This window comes from Lathamus discolor, chromosome 13 (genome assembly GCF_037157495.1).
Source record: "Lathamus discolor isolate bLatDis1 chromosome 13, bLatDis1.hap1, whole genome shotgun sequence".
NCBI lineage: Eukaryota > Metazoa > Chordata > Aves > Psittaciformes > Psittacidae > Lathamus > Lathamus discolor.
Genome location: NC_088896.1, coordinates 734,324 through 756,838, shown reverse-complemented (window position 1 = coordinate 756,838; position 22,515 = coordinate 734,324). Strand labels below are relative to the sequence as shown.

At 46.0% G+C, this 22,515-nt stretch overlaps 1 protein-coding gene across 2 annotated transcripts; it reads left to right on the top strand.

Annotated features, from left to right (window-relative positions):
- The first annotated feature begins 454 nt into the window (after positions 1-454).
- On the top strand, positions 455-21,365 carry CFAP52 (cilia and flagella associated protein 52). Of its 2 annotated transcripts, XM_065693384.1 has the most exons (14): positions 455-521; positions 1,435-1,634; positions 2,299-2,435; positions 3,087-3,215; positions 4,980-5,079; positions 5,537-5,650; positions 12,796-12,896; positions 14,064-14,234; positions 16,016-16,164; positions 16,855-17,000; positions 18,978-19,129; positions 19,761-19,863; positions 20,034-20,145; positions 20,931-21,365. In XM_065693384.1, exons 1-14 carry the CDS (start codon positions 470-472, stop codon positions 21,104-21,106), a joined length of 1,842 nt encoding a protein of 613 aa, XP_065549456.1. In that variant the 5' UTR covers positions 455-469; the 3' UTR covers positions 21,107-21,365. The 2 variants fall into 2 exon arrangements, with proteins under 2 accessions (XP_065549456.1, XP_065549457.1); XM_065693385.1 differs by lacking the exon at positions 2,299-2,435.
- Positions 21,366-22,515: the final 1,150 nt, after the last annotated feature.

The window sequence follows — 22,515 nt, the reverse complement described above, 5'->3', positions numbered from 1 at the left end:
AGGGGTGCGAGGGGCAGGGCTGAAGGCTTGGGATGGGTTTCTCGTGTTTCCCAAGCACGAGGAGCAAATCCCGCAGCGGGCTCCTCGGGCTGCCGCAGGAGCACAGCGCTGCGCTGGGGGCGTTACGGAACGGCCCTGCGGGAGCGCGGCCAGCCCGTGCCGACGTCTGCGTGCGCCCCCTGCCCCGAGCCGCCGGGCCGCAGCGAGCGCGGCTCCCCAGGGCCGCCGCGCCCCGTCCCCCGCGGAGCTCCCCACCCCTCACCCCCCCCGCTCCCGCCTCCCCCCCCGGACGCGCCCCTCTCCCCTGGGGCCGCTCCGCCCCGCCCCCCTCATTCCCGGTCCCGCCCCCCCCGCGCCGCGCCGCGCCCGGCCCGGCCGCCGCCGCCCTCCAGCGCCCCCTGCCGGCCGTGGCGCGGCAGGCCCAGCGCGCGGCCCCGTTGCCGTGGTGCCGCGTGCCGGGCGGGGCGCGATGGCGGAGGAGGCGCGCGCGCTGGGGCTGCGGGCGGCCATCGGCTTCAACGGTACAGCGGGCCGGGGGGTGCGGGGGCACCGTGCGCGGGGCTGCGGGACGGGCCGGGAGCAGCGGGGCCCTTCCTGCCCCCCTCGCCGCTCCTGGCTCTTCCCGCGCCCCGCATCCCGAGTCAGGCGGAAGGGAAACACCCGGGGAACAGCAGCCTCGTCTGGGAGCCAGAGCGCACGCAGCCCTGTTCGCGCTGGACATCGGCTTGAGAAGGGGCGGGCCTGAGGCGCCGCCACCTCAGCAGTCGCCCTCTCGGGCAGCTCGGAGCCGTTTGGAGGCGGGTCACGGCAACCGGGCCGGTGATGTGGCCTCCCAGGGTCAGCAGTGCGCCTGCAGACCCCTCTGTGCTGAAGGGCTCCAGCCTCTTGGCCGGTTAAATGTCCTGGTAGCGGTGGGAAGTGCGGCGTGGGCGCAGAAGGGTAGGTGTGACCCTTGAGTTGTACACAGGGTCGTTCTGCTGCCCGGCTGTGGGGGCACTGGGATGCTTCTGGTGTTGCCCTCCTTGTGAGATAAACTTTGGGGAACAAGTGATTTCCCCTTAGGGAGCAGGATAAGCAAAGCCACTGGCATGGAGGTACTGGGAGAGGCCAGCCTGCTCCTGGGACTGCCTGCTTCAGCCAGGGGAGGAGAATTTGTCTGTCCCCAGTTCTGTCCCCAGAACTGTTAACAGCCAGCAGCAGATCATATAGAAGCACATACAGACTGGTTTGGGTTGAAGGGACTTCAAAGCTCCTCCAGCTCCAACCGTTGCCACAGGCAGGGACCCCTTCCACTGGAGCAGCTTGCTCCAAGCCCCTGTGTCCAACCTGGCCTTGAGCACTGCCAGGGATGGGGCAGCCACAGCTTCTCTGGGCACCCTGTGCCAGCGCCTCAGCACCCTCACAGGGAAGAGCTTTCTCTCCTTTCTCTTGCAGGGCATGTACCCTTCGGCCTCATCTGCCACCCCAATAAGCAGCACGTGCTCTATCCCCTGGGCTGTACTGTTGTTATTCAGGACCTTGACAGCAAGAAGCAGGTTTTCTTGCATGGCCACACCAATAATGTCTCCTGCGTTGCTGTATCTAGGGATGGGGTATACGTCGCTTCTGGAGAAGTGGTTTTCATGGGTTTCAAGGTGGGTAATGCTTTTTTTTCACCTTCATAATCTTGACCAAAGAAAATGGATTTGGCTTGCCAGCAGTGGGAACACCTTTAATTTACTTTTACTGTAGTTGCAATACAAATGTGTACAGTGGAAATGCAATAGTGGCTATTCCATTGCCTTCATGTTTTTGTAAAGTGTTAAGCATTCTGCCTAGGACTGGGATAAGTAGCCTGAGGTGCCTCTTCATTTTGGTCCTTTTTATCCCAAGAGCTGTCTGCCTGTGGCAGCCTAAATCTCATTAGACATTAATTAATAAGTGGTGTTGTGTTTAAATTGAGTTCCACAGCTGCCTGGGGCTTTTTTTGACAGATAATTACCTGTGGTTTTAGATCTCTAAAGTTCTTTGTGGCTTAATTTTTGCCTATTTGGAAGGACCCTGAGACACCTGGAAGGAATCAAGTATTAGAGTTTTCAGTATTTTAAAACCGAAGTCAATTTTTACTCTGACCTGAAGTAAAGCCACTCAACCAGTAAGCTGGAGTAATCTGAAGCAGGTGTATGTCACTGGAGCCCTGGCTGAACAGAAGCTGACTGGGCTCCTTCTAACAGCTTTCCTGCCAGAGAAAGTTTTTACACCTAATCCTGCGTGCTACATCAATGTTCTGGCTTTGCCCCCTCCTGCTTTGCACCTCAGGCAGACATCATCCTATGGCATTTCCAGAGGAAGGAGTTACTTGCTCGGCTGTCACTTCACAAGGGCAGGGTTGAAGGACTGGCGTTTTCTCCCAACAACCTTTATCTGATCTCGCTGGGAGGACAGGATGACGGCAGGTAGCTATTTCTGCTTCTTGGCACACAATTTCCACACAATTTCCAACAAGTTGTAGAGCATGGAAGAACGTTCGTGAGGAGCGCTCGCTCCTCCCCCCTTCTGGCCATCTGAGTCTTTTCCCTGCTTGATGTCTCTCCTCAGTGATACAGCTCTGTCCGATGGGAAGCCAGGTGGGTGCTGTGGGCAGAGCGTGGGGTATGGGGAAAGATGAAAGTAGCAGCTAATTCTTAAGCTGGTGTCATCACCCAGAAACCTCATGGAGCCTGCACAGTTAGCTGGCTTAATGCACTGCCCTGAAAAGCTCTGAATTTCACTGAGGGCCTGCTTTGACACAAAGGCAAATAAGAGTGGAATGAAAAGTTATTATAAATTAAGATTTTATAAGTGGCCTAAGATATGATTTGAATCTTGCTCAGCAGAATGAATCTGACAAATGCACATACCTTTGCTTGAGGAGCAAGGGATATAAAGTGCAATTCCATACGTTTGTGATAAGGCTTTTATTGGTTAAAATCTCTACCAAAGGACTTTCATGGTGTATCCTGGTGGGAACAGACTGCAGGAAAATAGGTTTCATCTTGCTTTTGGTTTGAAGTATTTTAAGTAATGTCAAAAAGCAAGGCTCTTGTAAGCTCCTCCTTGTGCTGCAGCGTAGTTGTGTGGCACGTTGACCAGAGGGAGGCCATCTGCGGGAGCCCTGCCTCGGCACAGAACTCGGGGAACGCGACCATCGTGGTGTGCTCCAGCTACAGAGACGAGATGTTTGTCACTGCTGGAAAGTAAGTGTTTCTTTAGATTAAAGAAAGAGGGGAAAGAACCTATGGACCTATTTGCTTTTAGAAAGAGTCTTTCCTGAAATACAGGGAAACTTCAGCAACTGTGTGCTTTTTGCTTGTGTGGTTTTAATTTTTGCTCTGAATGGACCCACAAATATCCATCAGCTTGTCCCTTTAAGGCATTTCTGCTTGTTCTACATAGAACAATATGTTTTAAAAGCAGCCCAAGGGATCCACATGCATCACTTCTGTTTCTGATAGCAGGATTTTTTACTCAGCATTCCCCATGCAGGGTTTAAAACATTTAGTTGCCAGTGTTTACATGAGAAAACCAGTCACTGAATGGCTCTGAACAATGGTTAATCGATGTAGAAACAATATCTTGCAGGTCATTGGATCATCTCCTGTCCTCACCAGATGCAATGTACAATTGGTCACTGGCTTGGAACAAAAGGTGGTGCAAAAAGGCACATTTGTATGAATCTGAGACAGCCTCCATGTATCTAGCCTGGCATTTAAATGTGTTGAGGACCTGCATCTCTCTTTAAATCAAGGGAGGCTTTGGATGCTCTTGGCTGTAGTTGCACTTATGAGTGCTGGTCTTTGCAGTTATACCACTTTATAGAATCATAGAATAGTTAGGGTTGGAAAGGACCTCAAGATCATCTAGTTCCAACCCCCCTGCCGTGGACAGGGACACCTCACACTAAACCATCCCACACAAGGCTTCATCCAACCTGGCCTTGAACACCGCCAGTGATGGAGCACTCACAGCCTCCCTGGGCAACCGATTCCAGTGCCTCACCACCCTAACAGGAAAGAATTTCCTCCTTAGATCCAATCTAAACTTCCCCTGTTTAAGTTTTAACCCGTTACCCCTCGTCCTGTCACTACAGTCCCTGACGAAGGGTCCCTCCCCAGTTTCCCTATAGGCCCCCTTCAGATACTGGAAGGCTGCTATTAGGTCCCCATGCAGCCTTCTCATCTCCAGGCTGAACAGCCCCAACTTCCTTAGCCTGTCTTCATACGGGAGGTGCTCCAGTCCCCTGATCATCCTCGTGGCCTCCTCTGGACTTGTTCCAGCAGTTCCATGTCCTTTTTATGTTGAGGACACCAGAACTGCACACAATGCTCCAGGTGAGGTCTCACGAGAGCAGAGCGGAGGGGCAGGATCACTTCCTTCGCCCTGCTGGTCACACTCCTTTTGAGGCAGCCCAGGATACGGTTGGTTTCTGGGCTGCGAGCGCACACTGAAGCCGGCTCATGTTAATTTTCTCATCGACCAGCACCCCCAAGTCCTTCTCTGCAGGGCCGCTCTGAATCTCTTCTTTGCCCAGTCTGTAGCTGTGCCTGGGTGCCTGGTCAAACATAAGGGTGACTGTGTGGAAAGATTTTATCTTGGCTTCTATTTTGTCAGTTAAACTGCAAGAAGTTGAAAGTGTCACGGACCATTCTAGTAACCGAGATTTCCCCAGTGAGTGTCTCTCTGGGAGGTGAAGTGTCAAGGTTGTTACATACTCCTCCATAACCCTTCTGTATGCATTTGCTGAACCTTTTAAGATTTTTGATTTACCTGGAAAAAGTGACCACAAGAGACAGTAGGAAAGACAGAGACTTACTTCTGGCTTTTCTGGTATTGTTCTTTTTCTCCTTGTTAACATTTCAGAACAATGTAGCCTTGTGAAGGCTTTTTAATTCTTGTAGTAGTGAAAAAACTTGGATGTTTCTCCACATCTGGATTTGATCCCAGTATATTTGTTCTTACAGTAACACTGTTCGAGTGTGGGAACTGGATCTACCCAACAGGAAGATCCGCCCGGCTGAATGCCGGACAGGGCACCTGAGGAGAGTGGCCACATGTGTGAAGGTAAGCTTCAGCCAGGATGATTTGGCTCAGCTGAGCATCTCTCCCGGACTAGAGAAAAACCACAAACTTTGATAGTAACACTAGAAATGCCAGTCACAACTGCACGATGGCAGTGAAGTAACTGAGTGTTGGCTTGTTGCAAGATGGTCTCCCACAGTTGATTTGTCCTGGGAAAGAATGTTTTGAATGCTTCAAAAGAGAAGCAGCATGTGCATTAGTCACAAGCTCCAGGACCCAGAGAATCCCATTTTTTATTCAAAATATTATTTAGATTTGGTTAGAATGCAAAGATCTTGCATTCAGATCTTTGAGTGTGATGGGATGAAAACACTGGCTGTATCATTTTGGGTTAAATCTTGGCAATACCCTGAAATGAAGCTATTTCAGCAGCCCAGCACTTGGGACAAGTGTCTCGCTATCTCACCACGATCTCTTGGGTTTTTCCGCTTTCCTATAGATGGCAGATGATGATAGTTATTTTTATATTGGCACATCAAGTGGTGATGTTCTGAAAATGAATACAAACCACAAGCTGATGACTGACTTTGGGCCCCAGAAGATGTTTAGCTTGGTGAGTACCAGCTCTGTGACTAGATTTTTTCCCTTATCCTCCTTTTGTTTGTAACTGAAAGTAGGGCAACCTCCAGGAGAACCGTTACATTGACTGCCAGACTAACCCTTGTTCTGTGCTGTTAGTTCTTTGTGAGTGTCTCAGTGTTGAGCCGGAAGCTTAAAACCATTAGTTTGGTCCAGTTTCATTTGGCTCAGAAGTTGGGTTTTACCTGAATCTCACATGTCATCCCACAGATTCTCTTATACTAAATCTGGTAAAAGCCATAAAAAAAATAAAAATGAGCATAAAGATGGAACAGTTCCTGAGTTGTTTTTCTTAGGGAGATATTAATTGGAATGAGACAGAGGACACTTCTAGGAAGACTGTAGATGTGCTTATTTGAGAGACTTTCTCACACTTGCTGCTATAAGGTCTTATATTCAGATCTTACAGATTTGTTAAATTTCCTAGGCTGAAATTTTCTAAGATCACTGTTGGCCACAGGAAGAGTGTTTTGGGAAAACTTCAAAACACTACAATTGCTCTTAAAACCAAAATCCCCCTAGATTTCTGTGTTTGTTCCACAAACCATTCCTCCCCCTTCCTTCAGGAGGATGTCTTTTTGAAGTTCTGACTCTACCACTGGTGAGGCAGAGGTCTTACTGAAAAAGGTAGTATAGAGAATAGATTTAAAGAGTTTATTGTAGTGCATATGCATAACTGGGTTGCATAGGGTACATTGCTTCTATTGCTTTTTAACTGCTGAGTGCTTTACTTCATAACCCCAATGTTCTTGTAGTTTAGCTCTTTCTGTCTGTTACTGGGTCTCGTGAGTCTTATTATGATGCTCCTGACAGAGAAATATCTCCTGAATAAGGAGCTTTTGGCCTTTCACTGTACGAGAATTCTGCATGCAGGGAGCTGCAATGATAAGCAGTCAGCACCACCTAGTACACTTGGGCTCGATTTCTGTTTATTTGTTGCTATAAAAGACTTGTTGTAGCTTCTCAGTTTGTACCCAGTGGCAGGAGTGATACCTCAGGAGCTGAAACACTTTCTTGCATAAGGCTGAATGTATTTTGCAATGTAAATCTAAACCCCTATCTTAGGATGCTGGGTTTGTTGGGTTTTTTTACTATTAGGGCGATGAAACACTGGCATAGTTTGCCCAGGTAGATGGTAGATTCAAGGCCAAATTGGACAGGGCTCTGAGCAACCTGATCTGACTGAAGACTTCCTTGCTCATGAGAGGGGTTGAACTAGATGAGCTTTAAGGTCCCTTCCAACCCAAACCATTCTGGGATTCCATGAGCAACCATGAAAATTATGGTTCCATGATTCCCTTGAGCTGCGGAGGAAGCAATGTAGGTGGAAGTACCAGATGTCCTGTTAGGAATGCCATGGGGAATCTGTTCTGCAAAGAAGCAGATCTTATTTGAGAGCAAATACAAGACTTAACAAGAATTTTAAGAAAAATTCAGCAGTCATTCCCAAAGAAAAAGCTGCTTTGGGCTTGTTTCTCTATACCTGAACTTTCCTTGTGCCCACACATGTACATGGAAACCACATACATGCCTGTTCAAAATGTGGTGTTTCTCATGTTACAAATTCATGTCCGCATCTCTGGGATAAGTCGGAGCCACTGAATTCTTTGAAATATATTTCAATCTTTATCCATTCCAGAAGGTTGGAGAACTTATTTTCCCCACCTGCATTGCAGGAATGTAAATAATTACATTCTGTATACATACTAAGTGACAGGAATGTATTTTGTTTTCCTGATGGAAATTGTAAGTCTGCTGCAGGTCTATACTCTTGAGTACATGTTCCACACCCTGTTAAGCAAGTCTTCCAGCAGTCTTCCTCCACCGCTCTGTGTCCACACAGGACCTGTGTCCTGGCTGATTTCTGCTGTCTTTCATGCTAAGGTCTTGATGATTGAGTATCACTTCCCCTGTTAAGTGCTTGCACACTTGGAGTCCTTTTACATCTAGCAGTGTGTGTACTCTGCCTAGAGTACACAGCTGAAGCCACACAAGGTCCTGAACCCCCTTGCTTTTAGGGGTGAGGGGAAGGTGCCAAATGCAATGAAACAAAGCTTCACCAAAAAAATGCTCCTGAGACATTGCTAAAGAAGCAATCAGACAGGGACATTAGCAGGATGCCATGCAATTTGGGTGCTTGAAAGAGGTCCTCAGGCGTCTTGAAGAAAAGCAGAGCTCAAAGCCAGACCACAGGCCAGTCTGTGCTGTGAGAGGCTTGATCATAATGCAAATCCATAGGAACCGAGCCACAGTTTGTGGCAGAGGTCTTTGAAACATTGTGAGCTTCAGCTGACATTGCTTCTGAAAGTGAAAAGCTAAACTAAAACAGGACCTTTGACTACACGAAACACTGACAAGATGCTAGGGGGAAGATCCAGAAGAGGATCTTGTGCCAGCCTCCTGCCAGCCTTATGGATGAGACCTGAGCAGAAAGGCATTAATCTGATTTAAACGTAGTGCTCCGTACCAGCAGCTACTTAAGATACAACAATGGTCATTTCGGGAAAAGGGAGTGAAAAGGAGACGTTCACACTGGATGGAAATAACAAGTATTCTCTCCAGTCTCTTCCTTCACCCCATCACTTAAAACAGACATTTCTGTTAAAAGCTCAGCACCATCATCCCTTCTCCTCTTACTTATTCCTCACTGTTCTCTTCCCTCCCTCTTATTAATGCAGTTTCCAAATGCATTCTGTGAGTCTATGACACTTGTGAATATTGTCCTCTCTCTCTGAAAGCCTTTTTTCACCAGTCACACCAGGGAATTCTGAGGCCATGAAACTCCATACCTGGAATCCACAGCCACGCCATGATGAGCATATCTTTAAAGAAAGAGTTTAGGTACTGTTTGGGTAAGGAGAAGATATTTATTGAAAATATGTTTGGACAGCCTTAAAAGAGCTTTGCCTTTAGATATATAAGAATGTGTTTGTTATGAAGACATGATCTGAAGATTTTGTTTGTTTTGAAGAGGAGTGGCAGAATAGTTTACTGGTTTGAGGACGCAACTTGTTTTTCTTATGAGAGATCAGAATGGGACAAAGATCAGGTATCTCTGAAGGGAAGGGAATGGGCAGGCTGGATTTTTGCTGGTATCTTTATTTATAATCATACTTCAAAGCAGTGATTTCTTTTTGTAAGAAGTAAATAATGAATGGTGATAGTTTTAACCCCCTACATTTGCCTCTGCATTTCATTTACAAGAGGTCTGTCAGTAAATAAAATAGAGCATTCATCATCTCATTAACGTGATCTGCTTGACTCCATGACTAACAAGTGCATCTTGGAAAGCTCTCTGTTCCCTCATGGTGATCCAGAGAGCAGTCTGGACAAAAAAGAAGCACAATGCTGAAGTTAAGGTTGAAATCAAACTCTGATGATTTTGAGAACCTGGAGATGAATTTGGCCGCTTTTTTTTTTTTTAAGTTTTGGTTTTCTGTCTCAATAATACCCACTTTCCTCTCAAACTGAAGAACTGAAGAGAATACCTTGGCAAATCAAAGCAGTCTTGGCAGTGCTGCAAAACCTCTAATTTATCAGCAAGTAGCAGGGAACTGCAATCAGATAAACTCTAGTCAAAGGTTTGATTTTTTAATGCCATCACCTGCCACAATGCTCAACCCAGAGGGCAGCTGGGGTGTGAGTCTTGTACAGGAAAAGCTGCAAACCAGATCAGAAGTCAGTTGGTGGGGCTGCGAGAACAGGGCAGACGCAAAATGCTGCCAGCAACTATAAGAAATTTTTGTGAACATTGCTCTGCTCGTGGATCATGTTTCTAATTCAAAGGAATTATTTTGTTCTCATGCTTTTGCTCAGAATATTTGCATGAAACCTGGCTTCCAGCCAGGTGGTGTTGTGACAGCATGGCATAAAAGGTTTGCTGGAGGTTGTGTTTTCCCAGTGATCAGCCCTGATACTGCAGGAGACTGTGGATGTGCTACTGGTGGAGACAGACTAATGAGGAAATCCAGTGCAATTAAATTACAAATCAGGATAAGGTTTTTTTATCTTTTTTTACTTTTTTTTCCCCACAATCCACGTTTATTTGTTGCTGAAGTCAAACAGTCCTTCAGCTGATGTGCAGATGGGTGCAAGGATGCTTGGAATGCCCAATTAGCTATATCATAATTATTAGGGGGTTTCCTTCAAAAAGTATAAGCAAGACTTTAAAAAACAACCAGTTGCTGCTATTTGATTGGATAATTGAACCAAAGCATTTTTTCCAAATTCATCAGACCTTTTCTGTGACTTTAGAACCATCCTTTCTGGGGCTCAGCAGCTCAGATGTCCATTTTGTTTTCTCTTCTTTCTTCCCTTCCTCTCTCGCCTTCCTTACAGCTTCAGTCCTTTCCAGATAGAAAACTGGTATTCTCTGGCTTTCATTCTTTTAAACACTCTAAAAGTGTTTAATCCTAAAAATTCACTTTGGGGTTAGGCCAGATGAATGCTTGAATAAAGCAGGAATGCTGCGTGGTGCTGGTCAGGGATCAGATTTGATCATAAAGTGCCGACTCCTGTATTTGTTCAGAAATCACAAAACAAGCCCATGACAGTGACTCCTTCCCAAAGAATAAATAGAGAATTATTCTGATTTGCCTCTTGGTTATTACTTTTTGAGCATTCACGTCTTCGTACTTTCACAACATGGAATGCTAGAAAAAAAATCCACCAGGTGGAAGCTGTTCTTTTCACATGAACACATTTTTCTTCATGAGCTGGGGCTTAAAGAAGAACCAGCATGATGTGAAAGTGCTAGTCCTTTCAGGACACTTGGTAAGACTGCTCATTAACTTGGGCAGTGGCCAGTGGTGCTGGAGTCTCTACTGGAACTTCCAAAGTCAACCTCAACAGACTCCTTACAAGTCACAGGGAGCCTGGAGCTGCTCCCAGCTGGCCTGTGCCTCTTGTACCCACTTGCTTCGTCCCAGGGCTTAGTGTTCAGTCTATGTTTGGATGGCATAAAGCTCCTTTATTGCCTTTTTTATTATTATTAGTTTACATTTCACTCATGCATACATTCCCCCAAATGAGCAGGGACATTTTTTGGAACAAGAGTAGCAAGATTTAACCCCACAAAAGTAGTTCCACCCCTCTTGCAGCCGATTTTGGGGTCTCTCAGGTTTTCAAGAATCTGTCTGTTGTCTTGCATACAGAGGAGTAATATTGCTTCGCAGAACTGAAGCAGAGACTTAACTTTTCTTATACTTGAAATTTTGTGGCAAGGCTAAGGGCAAGGTTGGTTTGGTTTTTATTTACTGTAGTCTGTTACTTTGCCCATGAAAAAACATTTCTCCTTTTTCTAATGGCTGACCTCCTGTTGATCTGCTCATCTCAGTAAATAGAAGCATCAACCCATGTTGATGATGGGCTGCCTAATTTCCAAAGCTTTTCGGTGACAAAGGTATTTTATTACTAATGGGTGGGAGATGGGTTTGCACCGATTTGGTGGCCTTTTATTATGGAGCTATGGAACTGATGGACAGGGGTAGAGCAATTGACATCATCTACCTGGACTTGTGCAAAGCGTTTGACACTTTCTCACACAACATCCTTGTCTCTAAATTGGAGAGACATCAATTTGATGGATGAACCACTTGGTGGCTAAAGAACTGGCTGGACGCAAAGAGTTGTGGTCAATGGCTCAGTGTCCAGTTGGAGACCAGTAACGAGTGGTGTCCCTCAGGGACCGGTGTTGGGACCAGTCTTGTTCAACATCTTTGTCACTGACATGGACAGTGGGATTGAGTGTGCCCTCAGCAAGTTTGCCGATGACACCATGCTGTGTGGTCCGGTTGATACGCTGGAGGGAAGGAATGGGATCCAGAGGGACCTTGACATGCTTGAGAGGTGTCCAATGCCAACCTCATGAGGTTCAACCAAGCGAAGTGCAAGGTCCTACTCCTGGGTCGGAGCAATCCCAGGCACAGCTACAGGCTGGGCAAATGAGAGATTCAGAGCGGCCCTGCGGAGAAGGACTTGGGGGTGCTGGTTGATGAGAAAATGAACATGAGCCGGCAGTGTGCACTTGCATCCCAGAAAGCCAACCATATCCTGGGCTGCCTCAAAAGGAGCGTGACCAGCAGGGCGAAGGAGGTGATCCTGCCCCTCTACTCTGCTCTCGTGAGACCTCACTTGGAGCATTGCGTGCAGTTCTGGTGTCCTCAACATAAGTAGGACATGGAGCTGTTGGAGCAAGTCCAGAGGAGGACCACGAAGACAATCGGGACTGGAGCACCTCCCGTATGAAGATAGGCTGAGAAAGTTGGGGCTGTTCAGCCTGGAGAAGAGAAGCTGCCTGGAGACCTCATAGAAGCCTTCCAGTATCTGAAGGGAGCCTCTAAGGATGCTGGGGAGGGACTCTTCATTAGGGACTGTAGTGATAGGACAAGGGGTAATGGGTTCAAACTGAAACAGGGGAAGTTTAGATTGGATATAAGGAGGCAGCTCTTTACTGTAAGGGTGGTGAGGCACTGGAATGGGTTGCCCAGGGAGGTTGTAAATGCTCCGTCCCTGGCAGTGTTCAAGGCCAGGTTGGATGAAGCCTTGGGTGCCGTGGTTTAGTGTGAGGCGTCCCTGCAGGGGGGTTGGAACTGGATGGTCTCAAGGTCCTTTCCAACCCTGACTAGTCTATGATTCTATGATCTTTCAGGTGGGGGAAGAGGCCCTGGGACATAGAGGATCTGTCCTAAAAGCAGTTGGAGGAAAGGGCACTTGGGCTGAGTTTTATCCTCTGTTGTTTCCCTGTCAGATAGATGAAGAATCAGGGGAAGGCAAAGTGGAGGCACTAATACAAAATGAGTGTGTTGCTTGCTGGGATGAGGTAAGGATATGTAGGCTCCTTCATGGTCCCAGCTGCTCTGAAGGATCCGTGATGATGCTGTTTACTTGCTCCACATACCGTAGTAGTTCATATATGCCTGTAATTAGTAGCTCTTTTCTCCCCCCTCCAGAGGGTCACTCTTTAGACTTGGTCAGTCAAAGAATAGCAATAAAACCATATTTGTGTGACACCAGCACCATCAGGAGCACAATGGAGGCTCCGTTTGCTATTTAGCGTGGCTGCAGCAATAACAAGACTCTGCTTCCGTCCAATTGTGTTTTAATCCTGTTTTCTCCTAGGGAGTCACAGCTCTGGTTTTGCTGAAGACAGGAAATTCAATAGTCGGCACCGGAGAAGGGATTGTAGCTCTCTGTAAAGGCTCAGACTACCAAGTGATGAAGTGAGTTAGCAGATGGGAGAATCAGGAGGGTAGAGGTGACACTTCCCCCAAAGGGTCACAGTATAAGAAACCATCATCTCTACAGAAAGGTATAATCCAAGCAAATCTATTTTTCAGTCCTGCAGACAGAGCAGACAGCATGGTTCCAGCATAATGAAATTGGAACAGACTGAAACTCATTGCCTGTCTTTGCACAGAAGTGAATTCATCATTCATTTTAAATGACCCTTGTTTCCTTTTAGGCATGGGGAGTCAGATCGTAAATTGATGTAAAGTAAAATTATGCCAGTTGAGAAAGAGTAGTATTTGCCATCTGCAAAGGGTTTGTTGGAGGGCATGGGATTGTAAATAAAGGCTCTGCTAATTTTATAGGTTCATGTCTGGCAGTGCTGAAGTAGGTGCAAAGTTTTTTTCTGCCTACAAAACAGAGTGCTGCAGGTGTCATTTCCCTACATGTGGTTTGCAAACTGGATTCACAGCTACTGTTTCTACATTGTTTGAGTAGCCAGCTTAAGCGTACAGTTCTGCAAACTCAGCTTCATACAATTTAAACTATTCCCAAAAGATCTGTACTGTCTGGAAATATTCTTGAACATGAGATATTTAAGTGCACTTGAGCAAAAAATACCAGCACAGATGCTGTTTCCTTAGCCCCTGGACCAGAAAACAAAATCTCCCAAGCATTGTGTTTGCAAGGCCTGGCAGAGTAGCAGGTGGGAGAGGGAAGATCATATGAAGTATTAACAAGTGACTGGCTTTAACCTGCCGGAGGGGAGACTGAGATGAGCTCTTAGGCAGAAGCTCTTCCCTGTGAGGGTGCTGAGGTGCTGGCACAGGGTGCCCAGAGAAGCTGTGGCTGCCCCATCCCTGGCAGTGCTCAAGGCCAGGTTGGACACAGGGGCTTGGAGCAAGCTGCTCCAGTGGAAGGGGTCCCTGCCCGTGGCAGGGGTTGGAACTGGATGAGCTTTAAGATCCTTCCAACCCATACCAGTCTGGGATTCTGTGACTGGGAATGAAATGTTAGTCCTGAGCACTTTCTTGTGTAATGGCATCACAGACTAATATGGAGCTTTTTGGAGAACAGAAGTCAAGTCAGGGGGAAAGGGAAGATAGAAAAAAAGTACATCAAGGTCAATGTCAGGCCAAACTTCTGCTTTCTCTTAACAGGAAAATTCAAGTTCAAGGTGGTGTCACTTCCCTGACATGCAGAGGTCAGGGTCACCAGTTCTTTATAGGGACAAACAAGTGCCAGATTTATCGAGTTAACTACACTGAGTTTAAAGAGGAGCTGATTGCTGCCTGTCACAACGAAGCTGTCCACGATATTGTTTTTCCTTTGTGAGTATAACTGCCTGGGATGCTTTTAACCAACAAGAACCCAAAGCCCATTAACATCCTTACAGTTTATACTGTAACCTGTCAGTGAAATGCATGGGTGATGGTGAGCAGCTGCTTGAAAGCAGAAGGCAGCAGCTGAGTTTGAGAGGTGGAAGAATCATTGATTTACAGAAATAATTCTAAATAAAAAGACTAGAATTATTCATGTTCAGGTAATGGCAGCGATGGTAACCTCCCCCTTTGCTTCTAGGGTTAGTGCTGTGAGATGTGGGTCTCTTAGTCTGCCAGCAGTGTGAATCCTGAAAGTGCTTTCGTGTACCCTGTTGCAGCTAGAGTTTGTAGAGGTGTCTGCTCTACTATCCACCTGTCACATCACCTGAAACATGACTAACAGGGCTGTTCAGAGGCTTTTTGTGTCTCTCAGCCTCCCTTATGATTTCATGATTGACAGCATGGCATGTTACATTAAATATGGGGTTTGTGATGGGAGATGCTGGGTGTAGTGGTGTGTCTTCTGCCTGCTTTTATCTTGTGAACAGACAGCAAACATTCCCTCTTCCTGTATAGAAGGATCGTGACACGTTCCTTTTAAGAAGCCCACAGTGGATGGGTTGTTTCCTCTCCAAACAGATAGTGGGAGCTTGGTCCCAATGCAGGTTTTTATTTTTGGCATGTTGTTATTGCATCACTTCTTGACACAGCACAAAGAATCATGTCTTACCAAGGTACAGCAAAGTGCACAATGCAGGATGCCCCCGTCCATACTGTCACCAGCCTAAAAAATATGCATCCTTTTGATGTAGTGAGGAAATCATTTGCAGCTTTAGGGTGACCTGATGCTACTGGACCTGCTGGTGCATCTGTGTCTCAGAGGTATCCGAATGAAGCTGGATTTAGTGATGATTGCAATGATTGTCCTTGCACAGATGTTTAAAGTTTCTATCTGTTAACTGCTCTTGAACAAAGCATATCACTGATTGGGAAATACATGCTTAATTCCCTGTTCTGGCTTATTTGGGAATACTTGGATTGCTGATCTTCTCCAGCTTTAGATAGCTCCTGCGCAAGCTGGGCTTGAAAGGGGCCACGCTTTTGTTGTACCAGTTTTCTCTGTCCTGGTTCATCTTTCCAGGCATTGATGGTGGTGTTGAACAAAAGGTTGTGGTACCTTTCTAGATTTCACTTTGTGTCATGTCCCTAGGACATGTGGTGTAGAGCTCATTTCAAAGCATTCGCTCCCATAGAGTTTGGAATCCTGCAGGGTTTTTTTCTTATTCGAACATGTATAACAAGTATGTTACAAACAGGCTTTTGCCATTGCCTCTATTGCCTTCAGCAGTGTTGAATAGGAATCATCCAGTAAGCAAGATAAAAAATGACATCTGTACAATATGAAGCTGCTGTTAGCCCCTGATGTTAAATCTGGGCACACAGCATTTCTATACCCACTTTTGTGGCTGTAATATACAAAACGTGAAGTTGTTTAGAGATTTAATATGGAGAAATAAATGTCATAAGTTCAAAAAAATAGAGTTATTTTAGTTTCACTTTTAATGTTTCTTAAAATGAATCCTTCAGTAGAAATCAGAGCAGGGGTATTTTATGTGAGAGAGGTGATCCTGTGAAAAAGACCTTTGACTTAACCGTGGTAGTGCCTATTGGGAAGATTACAGCAGCACTGTAGCAAGAGCAGAGCTTCAAAGGATGATTTAAGATCTGACAAAGAAAGAAGCATCTTCTGCATGCCCCTCCTCATTATCTCTGCTCTCTGAATTCTCCAGTGGAATTTCTGACTTGTTTGCTACCTGCTCCGGAAATGATATCCGAGTGTGGCACACCCCAGAGAACAAGGAGCTCCTACGAATTGTCATCCCCAACGTGACCTGCCATGCCATTGAGATTATGAGGGATGGCAAGAGCATCATTTCAGGTAGTGGTCAGTCCAGACCCGTGGTCAAGTACAGTCCTCAGGTGTTTGCCAGATTTAATAAGCATCCGTGTGTTAGAATGAAGAGGAGATTAAACTTGGAATGGGCTGAAATTCAGTTCATCTCTTGACCCAAAGGCATCTTTGCTTGCTGCTGGTTGCATGAGTGCTGCTCACAGCCCCCAGTATCTTGGGGCTGTAGTCAACGGTGTATGTGGAAGGCAAGGTTTGGCCACCTTGTTTTGGATGTGAATTCCAACAATTCATCCTTATTCAGCAGTTCAGTCTTATTCAAAAGCCCTAATTCTGAACTATTAACCTTGGTGTATGCATCAGCTGTGTCCGTGGAGCACCTTTTGCATAACGTTCCCACCCATCGCCATGTGCAAATTGCTTACACAGAACTGCAGCAGTCCTAGAGCAGCAACGCAGTCTCCAATTGTTATCGAACCAATTTGTCCATAGACAGAATCAAACAGAAATCAGAAATTAAATGTTAATAGTTTATTTGTGACTTGCAGCTCCGTGGGCTCACCTACAGTAGAGTGGTTTTCACACATATACTGGTGATCTAATAGGCTGGGCCTTATACAGGAACTCAGTAAGAAAACAGGTTCATTTGGGAAGGAAAGAGAGGTAATAATATGAGGAAATTCTGGGCACCTATGTAATTTCTGTCTGTATATCCATCAGCTTGGAACGACGGGACAATCCGCGCCTTCACGCCGGAGACTGGACAGCCAATGTATGTGGTGAACCATGCCCATAGCTTGGGAGTGACGGCAATCGCTGCTACAAATGACTGTAAATGGATCATTAGTGGAGGAGGTGAAGGGCAGGTAATTTTTGCTTAAAAGTCTGGAGCAGCTTTGTGCTCTCATCACAGGCCCTGTGCATTGCCTGTAATGCTCAGTTGGTACATGAGCTCTTCTTAGCTTTCACTCGAGCAAAGGACTGAGTTGGAAAATACTGGCTTTGGATATCTGCAAAATTCTGCTCTCAGAGGGCAGAATGTAAAACAGTGCCCTGGTTTCTTGTCAGGGTAGTTCTGGATATCCTTCTAATGCAGAATATGCTCTTCATCCTTTTTGCTCATTTGCCTCTCCCCTGTATTTTGCTTATCAGCCATTGTTAGTCATTGTTTGCAAGCCTCTGTCTAACTGTATTCTAGCACAGATTTTCCTTCTGTCATTGTTTTGGAAGTCCTGGTCCTGTCCAAATTGACCCATAAGAATTAATTTAGTAGCACAAACTTCCCTTTATATTGCTATAGTGTCTATGGGCTAACATCACACTGTGCAGTCCAACAGTCTTTCTCCAGCCATACAATACAAACACTGTGTATTTTGGCTACTCCATGTACTTCATATAGCAGTAGCCCTTTTCACTTTATAAAAGTGACACTCCTTTCCTAATGTTTAAATCATTTAAAGACAGGGGTTTTATTTCTATTAGAGATAGATAATCCAACTTGGAAGGCTCATGTTCAATTTCTTGCCTTGTTTTGGACTTCCTCTGCAGCCTGGCAAACCCTTCGGAACGAGACACTGGATTGTGTGTGGATTCCTGATAGCTCTTTAACTACTCTGTGCTTTGTTTGTGTCCCCTGATCTCAGATGCTCAGTGTGCCATGCTGGAGATGGCACGGGAAGCCTTGAAGAGGGAGGAATTGAACTTAGGTCTTCCAAATCTTATGCTAATGTCCTAATCATTGAATAATTTTTTGGAATCATTCTGCACCTCAGCTCTCCCCAAGAGCAGTGACAGCATCACTGCCTTATCTCACTGCATAAAGACATTAGGGATGATGAGCAGCTTCACCCCTTCACTGAGAAATGAACAGTGAAGTACCTTGGATGATTAGTGCTAGAGGATGCAGAAGATGGAGGACCTAGATTCTGTATCAACACCCTCAGAAGTGCACAGGCTCTCTGAATTGAAAAGACAGCTGAGGCAGAACTAAAGCTGAAGGTTGAGAATGAGAACTGCAGGGGAGCACTTGCAGTATTCATTTGGAACACAGAAAAGGTGTTCTGAAATGCTAATGGTTCGGTCAAAACCAGTTGTTAGAAAGCTGTGACTTTCAGGGTGGCTTAAGGGATCTGGATGCTGTGATCATTAAGCAAGAGGGAACTGGACACCCAGATCCCATAGTTAACTCAGTGCCAGACTTGAAAAGGTGGAAAGTGAGCTCCCTCTGTGTTTCAGCTCTACATTTTCATAAGGATTTGACCTTAGTGGAATGAAAAACGAATAGATACCATGAAGTTTGGCACTCATGGGGCAGTAAATGGAAGGTGTGAAGGATCAAGTCCTCAAAGCAAAAAGATTTTTGCTGTTACCACCACTGGTAAAAGACGTGCTTTCAGGCCCATATTTCAAACCAAAGCTTTAAAGAGCTGTTTGTATTTACTTACTGGCATTCTGTATAGCACAAACAGCAAGTAGCTTTTTTCTGTTCCATGTCAGAAGCCTTGCTCCTTGATCTTTAAAGCACTGCTGGAAACATATCACAGACTAGATGCTTTTTCCTGATGGAGAGATGAGTAAATTGAAGCATGGGAGAGTGGGAACCTGGCAAAAACAAGGTCTGGGGTTACTTATTGGAAGTTCCTGAAGCTGGGAATTACGCTCTCAAGAATCCAGTTTGCTTTTGTGAGTCAGCTGCATGAATGCCCACAGGAAAACAGAGACAAGCGGTTGAGATGGAGTTGCTGTATGTTCCAAAAAGAAGAGTAGAGGGAAGCTGTAGGCATCTTCCTGAGGTCAGTCAGGACTGCGTGGTACAAGAGCAGATGTCTGTTGCTGGTTTTCAGGTGAGGGTCTGGGAGATCCATGAGAGGACTCAAAAACTGGTGGAGGTTCTGAAGGAGCACGTTTCTGCTGTCTCCTGCATTAAGGTGAAGAAGGACGACCGAGAGTGTGTCACAGCCAGCCTCGATGGAACATGCATCATCTGGGATATTGTGTAAGGAGACAGATAAGTACTGCAAGGCACTTGGAGTACTGGTAGTGTCTCTGTTGGGGCACTGTGCCCTACTGGGGTTACCACAAAGTGAAGAGGAGGGGAAAAGGAGCATTAGGAAATAAAAACTACTGGAAAGAACAATCAAGTCAGGGAATGTAGAACCTCCAATGCAAGAAACTTCTCAGAAAGTTTAGACAAACATTTGTCTCAAGTTCTTTGCCTCTATTGGCTCCTGCTTGGCCAAGGAGGTGGAGTAGATAACTTCCTCAGTTTCCCACTAGCTCTGTTCTCCAGCAGTTCATGACTCATGTTGAGCTATTGCAGGTCTGCAGGCTTTCTGCATTGTGGGAAGGATAAGGAAATTTTCTGCATCGTGGATAGCACCTGGAAAGCATCCTCAATTAAAGTAATTCATATGAGAGTAGATCGGAAATCTTATAAGGCAGCTGTGATGGGGAACAGAACTGTTAGAACAGAACCCTCATAGGCTTCATGAACTCTGAACTCAGACCAATACCTGAAAATATCCAAGTAGAGAGATCTGATGTATAGCACAGGCAGAGATAGTTCAGACAGGCAACGTTCGTTTTTTGACTCTATTGCTTTCTCCTGTTTTGGGGGTGTTTTGCAGGCGTTTTGTGAGAAAACAAATGTTTCTAGCCAACACATTGTTCAAATGTGTGTGTTACCATCCTGAAGAATACCAGGTCATCACCAGTGGAACAGACAGAAAGGTAAGCAAAACGGCAGGAATTGTGTTTGCAGTAATCCCAAAACACAAAGTCTGATGCTTGTTATGTGATGAAACTTCTGTACCTCGCCAGAGGGCTGTGTTACAGGGCAGTCCTGAAACCCATGAGCTTTTCCTGCATATCTGAGCCTTCCTCTCTGCTCTGCTCTCTAGATTGGATACTGGGAAGTGTTTGATGGCTCTGTCATCAGAGAAGTGGAAGGCTCTGCATCAGGTTCCATCAATGGGATGGATATCACATCAGATGGGGCATTCTTTGTCACAGGTGAGTGGGGGATAAAACTAGAAAAGAGGAGGTCATATTAAGACCAAGGATCTCACTAAAGAAAGGGAAAACAAAAGGAGAGGTCAGTGAAAGGGGAAAAGAAAATGAATCACTGAAGAAAAATACTTAGGAAAAGGCTGTGTGTCAGCCTTGGGAGATACTGTGGTTCAGCTGTGCAAGATGTAATATAAAGGTGAAGACAAGGTTCAAATGTGTTCCAGGGAGTACAGGGCTTCTCCTTGCCCTGCTCCTCATTTAGGTCAGTGTTCACTGTGCAGTTGAATGATTTGTTTCAATGTCCCACTCCAGCAGCCTGGCAGTCTCTATCAGTTTACAAGTGGGAATGGCTGCAGGCTCCATCCAGCCCCAGGCTTGCATGTTCCCCACCACCGTGACATCCCTTCTGGAACCAGCCCAGAGGAGCTAGGGCACTGTGGATATTGGCTGTAGTTCAAGAGTACAGATTTGGTGTCAGTACCGGTTCTTGTAGATTAACCTGGTAAATGAGTGTTGGTTGAAAGCATTTTGCAGGTCTCCAAGTTACTGGTAGCAGTTGCTGGCCATAGTTCACTGTGATCCACTGGTGCAGGTCCTGAGCACTCCACTGGACACTGACTCTCTAGTTCGGTTGAAATTAAGTAGGTTTTGCCATAATGCCCAAGACAATGTATCCCAGCTTTCCTAAATACAATCGGTGCCTAAGTATTCCTCTGCCTATAATATGGGGGCAAACAGCAGCAGAACTCCAGCAGTAATCGTTTGTTCTTCCTCTGTGCCCAATGCAGGTGGCGATGACCATCTGGTGAAACTGTGGGACTACAAGGTGGGCACAGTGACTCACGTTGGAGTGGGCCATAGTGGCAACATCACCCGTCTCAAGATCTGCCCTGGGAAGAAGAACATTGTGAGTGTTAGTGCAGATGGGGCCATCCTGCTCTGGAAATACCCAGACTTGCACTAACAGCTGGCACAGGAGCTGCCAGGCTGCTGCTTCCTTGGCCATTCCCAGGGATCCATTTCTCTTCCAGCTGAGGTTGTATTAAGCATTGGTAGTATTTTTATACTCTCTGATACACATCAGATCCTCTTGCTTTCATGTGGTCTCTCTCTTCCCTACCCTCTTCTGTTCCTTCCTTTAATGAATCACTTGTGTTAATTCAGTCTTCTCTGTTCATTTTAATTTGCCTGGTCCTGATTAAAGAAAAATCCCTCAGCTCCAACTCAGGTATTTAACTGGGAAGCTTTCTTGAGTCAAGCTTTTAAACCAGCATTCACATAGGAATACAAGGGTATTGGGGTCCTTCATTTACAGTGTCCAATTTGAAACTCTCTTCACGGGCCAGGTTTTCAAGAGTGAGAGTGCAGTCACTTCTAAAAATGCCTGGATGTTCCCAGCTGGACACACTCACAGTCCTGCTCATGGGCCTAATTTTTCCGAGTGGCCTCCAAATTTGTATGAAATATGTATTTAGTCTGAGAATGAGTGCCCAGCATCATACCTGGTATTGAAACCAACAGCTCTTAACATACTGTCTGTGTAAAGCTCAGTGTAGGCAGCCAGCCTGTGAGGTGCTGCAAGTGAAGGAAATATTGCTTTTGCAGGCATTGAAGGCCTGTGAGAATTCTGGCATAAATGAAATTGGTAGCACAATGTTTCATTCCTCAAATGTCTGTTGAGGCTTACAGACATTTTAGTTAACTAAGATGATGATTTACAGGCAGTGTCAGCTAGATACTGTCGTACCTATATTGACAGCAGTAGCTGTTCTGGTAGTAATGGGCAATAGAAATTTAAAGGTATGACTACTTATTATCCTTCATATGCCACTAAATGTATTTACCGCTCATAGCACCATAAGGGTGGGTCATTGTGGACGGGGTTGGAGGGTATCTGTGCACCTTACACTGTCCATCAAACAGCCCGTATTTATGAATCTTTAGTGAAGGTATTAAGTCATTCTTCCTCTTTGTCTTTGGAGTCAAGACTTGATGCTGTGCAGCGATAAGCACTCTGGCAGGTTTTACAAGCTCTGCAGCAATGTTTGCTGTGGTTTGAGAGGCAGGATCAAACTGCTGGAATGTGAAGTGGACAGGCCACACATTTGCGCTTGTGCAGGAGGAATGAGAACAGACGTGGAACCAGTGAGAGGGGACCAGGCAGTGCCGAAGACCCATGTCACTGCCAGCTCCCCATGCTCTCCAAGGTGCAGGGTTTTGAGATGCAGATCCTTGGTGCAGCAGAGTCCCACCTCATCAAAGCAATTCTGTTCCCATCAGATCACACCAAACCTCCAAGTACCCACTGGGGAGGCAAAGTCCTGTTTTGCTGTGGCTCTTCCTGGAGTGTAAAGACCAAAGCGTCTCACACTC

Coding starts and splice junctions, on each gene's coding strand:
- CFAP52 (XM_065693384.1), top strand. CDS start 470: ATGGCGGAGGAGGCGCGCGCGCTGGGGCTGCGGGCGGCCATCGGCTTC. Junction 1,635..2,298: donor TGGTTTTCATGGGTTTCAAG/GTGGGTAATGCT, acceptor TTTGCACCTCAG/GCAGACATCATCCTATGGCA. Junction 17,001..18,977: donor GTGGAGGAGGTGAAGGGCAG/GTAATTTTTGCT, acceptor GCTGGTTTTCAG/GTGAGGGTCTGGGAGATCCA.